Source organism: Halictus rubicundus, chromosome 8 (genome assembly GCF_050948215.1).
Source record: "Halictus rubicundus isolate RS-2024b chromosome 8, iyHalRubi1_principal, whole genome shotgun sequence".
Lineage (NCBI taxonomy): Eukaryota > Metazoa > Arthropoda > Insecta > Hymenoptera > Halictidae > Halictus > Halictus rubicundus.
This window is the reverse complement of record NC_135156.1, coordinates 60,560-67,531: the sequence shown is the minus strand read 5'-3', so window position 1 is coordinate 67,531 and position 6,972 is coordinate 60,560. Positions and strand designations below refer to the sequence as shown.

At 58.1% G+C, this 6,972-nt stretch overlaps 1 protein-coding gene across 1 annotated transcript; it reads right to left on the bottom strand.

Moving 5' to 3' along the window:
* Positions 1–955: 955 nt before the first annotated feature.
* Positions 956–6,106, bottom strand: LOC143356352 (uncharacterized). The gene has a single exon (XM_076791964.1). The coding sequence runs from the start codon at positions 6,104–6,106 to the stop codon at positions 956–958; it is 5,151 nt and encodes a 1,716-aa protein (XP_076648079.1).
* Positions 6,107–6,972: the final 866 nt, after the last annotated feature.

Genomic DNA, 6,972 nt, shown 5'->3' with positions numbered 1-6,972 from the left:
AGCAGAATACCTGTATTTTATAAATGTTCGAAATGATGGCCGTCTGTGTCGATAAATTGTTGTAAACGAGCTCTGAAGGAATGTTGAACTCTGATAAGTGTATCCGACGTGATATTCGTACATGCTGTGATGATACGCTGACGCATATCTTTAACTGTTTGATGCGGAGTATAGCCAAGTGCTGAGTCAGAAGGACTCAGAAAAGGTGCAGTAGGGAAAGAAAAGTGAAATATGTAAGGAAGGAGGATAGTGTGAAGAACGAGAGAGTATATAATGAAAACAAAGGATATATTCACGAACGGTAACAGTAACGGTACAGGAGTGAACGCGAAGCCCGCAGACACTTGTATTAGACGGCGATCAGTCGATCGTAAAGACAATAAATCAGCGCTATGCAAGGATCAGTCGATCACGAGCAGGAGTCAAAAGAGACCCGTTTCGGAAGCGCAGGTCTACTTATACTAACGCGGGCCGTTGGTTTCGGCAGGATGAGGAGTGGGATTTTCGAAATAGACAAGGATGAGGCAGAGCAGCCCGTTCGTTAGGACGTCCTAACGGCGTCCCAACGGTCGGGGCTGCGATGGGAACAAAGGGTAGAGGCAGTGGATTTCGGAGTTTGGAAAACAACCAACGGCCCGCGCGGCGCGTGCATGAGAATCGCACGAGAGCCAGTGTTTACAAATTCGAACAGCTGACTGTTGTCGCGCGAGGAAGACGGTGTTTACCGGCGACGGGCAAAAACGCCGATGCGTGATCGCTCATGCACGACGCCGGTGTCGGTGGCAATAATACCCGGATTAAACGGTTAATTCGGGGAATCGAATTATAATGAAGACGGCGACGAGAAATCCGCCGATGCAGATTTTAAACATTCCGCCCGCCTTCGGCTATCGCCGAATGTGGACAGATCGCGGACGCGGGGGAATGTCGACGGACGGCGCGGCGCGACGGCAGGTTATGCCTGGTTCTCTCCGGTCTGGAGAAGTCGGACTATTTTTGTTACCGGCCGGGTGAACGAAGTGGTGGCTGTTCTAACGGTGATGACCCGGACATGGCCGTCGGCTCCAGGGTGGACGTCGGTGATGCGTGCGAGCGGCCACTTCGTGGGGGGGGTGGCTTCGGACTTCACCAGCACGAGGTCCCCGACGCCCAGGGATGGCTGGGTGGTTGTCCACTTCCTTCGCGTTTGAATTTGGTGCAGGTATTCTGCGGACCACCGTCGCCAAAAATGTTCCACCCGCTGTTGGAGTTGTTGCCACCGGGAGAGCCGCGAGGTAGGGACGTCGTGCAGCGTGGGCTCCGGGGTGGCCAGGAGGGGGCCTCCGACGAGGAAGTGTCCCGGCGTCAGGGGGGTCAGGTCCTCTGGGTCGTCCGTCAGTGCCTGAAGTGGACGCGAATTCAGGCACGCCTCCACCTGGCAGAGGAACGTCGCCAGCTCCTCGTACGTGTGAGCGTTGTCGCCGACGACGCGACGGAGATGGTGCTTCACGGAGCGGACGGCTGCCTCCCATAGCCCGCCGAAGTGAGGTGCTCCTGGTGGAATGAATTTCCACCGCACTCCCTCCTTGGACAGCTGTCCGGCGATGGCAGCTGCTTCCTTGGACGATGCCCGGAACATGCGGCGCAGTTCCTGGTCAGCCCCCACGAAATTTGTGCCGCAGTCGCTCGTTACAGAGGCGCATGGTCCCCGTCGGCCAGTGAATCGCCGGAATGCTGCGAGAAAGGCGGCCGTGGTGTAGTCCGACACAGCTTCGAGATGGACTGCCCGGGAGCTGTAACAAACGAAAATGGCCACATACCCCTTGATAGATTTGTGGCCACGTCCTGGCGCCGTTTTTAATTTGAACGGGCCGGCGTAATCCACGCCTGCGTGGGTGAATGGGCGCGATGGCGTGACCCGGTGGAGTGGTAGGTCGCCCATTAATTGGCTGGCGGTTGCCGCCCGCCATCGGAGACATCTGATGCAGCGGGAGACGCATTTCTTCACGTTTTGGCGTCCTTGTGGTATCCAAAATCGTTGGCGGACGGATGCCAGGGTCAACTGCACACCCCCATGCAGTGTCCGTCGGTGGTGCTGCTCGACGATCATCTCGGTCAACTTTGATCCTGATGGCAGAATGATGGGGTGCTGCTCGTCATAGGAGAGCAGGGAGTTTTTTAATCTCCCTCCCACCCGTAGAATGCCCTGGTTGTCGAGGAACGGGGTCGTCGCTCGGAGGGCACTGGACGGTCGAAGAGGTTGTCCATTGTTGAGAGCAGAGAGCTCTCGTTCGAAGGTCGATCCCTGCACAATCTTGATCCAGAGCGCCTCCGCTTGGCTCACCTCCTGTGGATGCAGGATCGGGAAGACGTCTCCTGGTGACGGAGCTGGTCGACGTCTCGTCCAACGCAGACACCAGGCAGTGACCCTCAAAAGTCGGGTCAGCGATGAGTAACGATGCAGCAGGGACTCGTGCTCCGTGTCGGCTATCCGGGTGTGGAAGCTGGTCGTCGTCGGGGCCCGCTCCTCCTCGGTGGTGTCGAGCGTGGGCGAGGTCGTGTCCCACGTCGTGGGATGTTCGGTGAGCCACGCGGGTCCGTGCCACCATAGGGGGTGACTCGCGAGCTGGCTGGCGGGAATGCCTCGCGAGGCACAGTCGGCAGGGTTGTCCTGGCTGCCGACGTGGTGTAGGCGGACGTCCGGTACAGTTCGGTGGAATTCAGCCACCCTGTTGGCGACAAAAGTGCGCCACCGCGTCGGTTCACCGTGTAGCCATGCGAGGGTGACGGTGGAGTCTGACCAGAGGTGACTCGTGTCGAACTGCAGTCCCATCTCGCGGCGTAGGTGGGATAGCAGTCGGGCCCCCAGTACTGCAGCGCACAGCTCGAGCCGTGGGAGAGACAGGCTCTGGAGCGGCGCTGTCTTTGTTTTTGCTGCAACCAGAGTGACCTGTGTCCGGTGTGGGTTGCTGGTCCGGATGTAGGCGGCTGCAGCGTAGGCTCGTTCGGAGGCGTCCACGAAGACGTGGAGTTGCTGAGTGGTCGTAGCTGGCTCCGTGCCCAGCCATCGTGGGAGCCTCAGCGACGTTAGGTTGGCCGCGTCGGCGGAAAGTTTCCTCCACGTTTCAGCTGCGGTCGATGGAAGCTGCTCGTCCCAGTCGAGGCGGTGCTGCCACAGCTGCTGAAGGAATATTTTCCCTCGGATGGTCGCGGGTGCCAGCCATCCGAGGGGGTCGAACAATTTTGCCACCTGGGACAACACATACCGCTTCGATAGTGTCGGAAGTGGAGACGTCGGAGGGCCCTGGAAACTGAAGGTCAGAGTGTCAGACTGTGTGTGCCACTTCAGCCCCAAGGCACTGCATCCCAGCTCTGGCTGCCAAGGTAACGTGGAGGACAGGGCAAGGTCCTCGTCGGGCAGGTGCGAGGTCAGGGCGGTGCTGTTGGCGCTCCACTTTTTTAGCGTGAAGCCGCCCGCCCTGCAGATTCCGACGAGTTCCTCCTGGGTTTGTCGGGCCTCGTCCTCGCTATCGGCTCCGGACAGGATGTCGTCCACGTAGGTGGCTTCCCTCAGGATGGCGGCACCTCGTGGGAATTGCTCCTCTTCGTCGTCCGCAAGCTGCAGCAGGGTGCGGATGGCCAGAAAAGGGGCGCAGGTCAGTCCGTATGTGACGGTGGTGAGGTGGAACACCTGGATCCTCTGGTCCGGGTTGTCCCTCCAGAGCACTCGCTGGTAGTCCCGGTCGTCGGGATGCACCTGGATTTGGCGGTACATTTTTTCCACGTCCGTAAGGAAAGCGAACTTGTGTCGCCTCCACCTCAGTAAGATGTCCATGAGGTTGCGCTGTAACTTGGGACCAGCGGAGAGGAGGTCATTCAACGAGCGGCCGGTCGAAGATGGTCGGGACCCGTTGAAGACCACCCTCAATTTTGCGGAGGCGCCCGTGCCCTTCATTACTCCGTGATGAGGCAGGTAAAAGTGCGGCGCTTGGGGACACTCGAGTTCCCTGGCGACCTCCTGCATGTGGCCGAGCTGCAGGTACTCTCTCATGAAGTTGTGATAGTGGTCACGGAGGGTCGTACTGGTCTGGAGGCGTCGTTCGGTGGACAGCAGGATGCGTCGGGCAACGCTGTGCGTCTCCCCTAATCCGTGGACTGCGTCCTTGAAACAGAGGCGAACCACGTACCGTCCGTCCGACTGCCGGTAGTGGGTCTGACGAAACCCCTCGTCGCAGGCCTCTTCTTCTGCGTTCCAGTGCCTGGTGGTCGTTGGAACTTCCTCCTGTTCCCAGAAGCGACGCACCAGAGCGGCCAGATCGTCCGTGGTGGTCGTGTGAGTGGAGACGATTCGGGAGGGTGATCCTCCTCTCGCAGTCGGCCCTGAAAGAATCCACCCGAAGATGGTTTCTTGAGCGACTGGAGCGTGTTGTCCACCGCGACGTATCCCTTCCAGAAGAATCTGGGGATACACATCCGCTCCGAGCAGGAGCTCGATCGGTGTCGCCGAGGTTGCCCTGGGGTCTGCGAGCGGCAGGCCGTTGATGTGGGGCCAGCGCGGAGTGTGGGTGGCACCAGAGGGCTTGTAGGCCGTCAGCCTGGGCAGCACCAGTGCCTCCACCGTGCATGACCGTCCGAGTCCGGGAACGGTTGACGTCAGGGTCAGTCTGACCTTTCCTCGGGAGGTTGCTGTGGCCTTTCCTCCGGCGCCGAGGACCAGGCGCGAACACGACGTCCGAGGAAGTCGCATCGTCTGGGCCAGTGCTTCGCTGATGAGCGACACCTCAGAGCAGGGGTCAATCAGTGCGCGAGCTGTGACCATCCGGCGTCCTGCAGTCGCTGTGACCAGGGCGGTGGCGAGCAAGACAGGAACTGAGTCCGAGGTGGAGTTGAGCCTCTTCGTGGTGTGCAGCGTTGCGACCGTCGATGCGTTGCTGGATCCGTCGGACGCCTCGTGCAGCATCGTGTGGTGTGGTTGGGCACACCGTTGGCACCGCTTTGCCGACGGACAGTTCCCGACGGTGTGCGGACCGAGGCAGTTTTTACACCAGCGGCGACTCGTGACCATTTGGAGACGGGCTGCAGGGGTCAAGGATCGGAACGCGCTGCACAAACACAGAATGTGGTCTCCTTGGCACAGGTTGCACCGAGGCCTCGATGCGGCGTCCGTGGCGGTGTGTAGCGCCTTGACCTTCGTGGGCGGCGGTTTTGATGGTGCGGGAGTGCGAGTCCCCTGACGGAACTCGAAAGCCTCGAGAGTTCTCGTCGTCGTCTCGAGAAATTCGAGGAGTTCCGAGAAGGCGGGGAGATTCACGCTGTTTCCCAGGGACTTTTCCCACTCCTTCAAGGTGTGTCTGTCCAGTCGACGGATGGTATGGTGGACGATCCAGTGGGATTCGTCGGTGACTGGTACCCCGAGGCTGTTCAGGACCGCCGTCGCGTTGCACGTGGAGTTCAAGAGGCCCTTGAGCTCCGTTGCACTGTGATTGACACATGGCTTGATGTTGTACAATGCGTCGAACTGCGCGGCAACCAGAAGTCGTCGATTCTGGTAGCGGTGCTCTAGCAGTTTCCAGGCCTGGTCAAAGTTGGCGGCAGTGACGGGAATCCGTTGAATCAGCTGCGCTGCTTCCCCGGTGAGGCTCGCCGACAGGTAGTGGAAGCGCTCTGCATCCGTCCAGGCCTCGTCGTCGATGACCAAGGACATGAAGAGGTCCCGGAATCGCGTCCAGTCAGTAAATTGACCGGAGAACGTGGGCAGTGTGATCCGTGGCAGTGACGATCGAGGTCTGGGCCCTGGCGTGGGTGGATGTCCTGCAGTTGAGGGTGCCTGACTCTGCTCGACGTCTTCGAGCATCGTGGACAGAATTCCCTTCTGATTGCAGTACACATCCTGCGTTTGGTCGAAGAAGTCCTCGGTGAAGTAGTCCACCTGACGGTTCTCCTCAGTAGTGGAGGCGATGATTTGAGCGTCGCGGTCTTGAAACTGCGCCCAGGCCTGGTCCAAACAAGACAGTTTGGCCAAAATCGTCCCCTTGTTGATATTCGCTTTGCCCTGCTTCCGGAGATTGTCCACGGTTCGTGCGATGCGCCCGAACAGAATGTGTTGATGGGCGATAAGCGAGTCCATGACGAGTAGAAAGGAGAAGAAGAGAAAGGAAAAGTATACAAGAAAAGAGATGGAGAAGTGCGCGTGGATGGAAAAGTGGAAAGGTATCCGGCTCGAAGGACCAAATGATGCGGAGTATAGCCAAGTGCTGAGTCAGAAGGACTCAGAAAAGGTGCAGTAGGGAAAGAAAAGTGAAATATGTAAGGAAGGAGGATAGTGTGAAGAACGAGAGAGTATATAATGAAAACAAAGGATATATTCACGAACGGTAACAGTAACGGTACAGGAGTGAACGCGAAGCCCGCAGACACTTGTATTAGACGGCGATCAGTCGATCGTAAAGACAATAAATCAGCGCTATGCAAGGATCAGTCGATCACGAGCAGGAGTCAAAAGAGACCCGTTTCGGAAGCGCAGGTCTACTTATACTAACGCGGGCCGTTGGTTTCGGCAGGATGAGGAGTGGGATTTTCGAAATAGACAAGGATGAGGCAGAGCAGCCCGTTCGTTAGGACGTCCTAACGGCATCCCAACGGTCGGGGCTGCGATGGGAACAAAGGGTAGAGGCAGTGGATTTCGGAGTTTGGAAAACAACCAACGGCCCGCGCGGCGCGTGCATGAGAATCGCACGAGAGCCAGTGTTTACAAATTCGAACAGCTGACTGTTGTCGCGCGAGGAAGACGGTGTTTACCGGCGACGGGCAAAAACGCCGATGCGTGATCGCTCATGCACGACGCCGGTGTCGGTGGCAATAATACCCGGATTAAACGGTTAATTCGGGGAATCGAATTATAATGAAGACGGCGACGAGAAATCCGCCGATGCAGATTTTAAACACTGTTGTTGGAGCATCCGTGTACACGGTCTCTTTTAGCAGACCCCATAA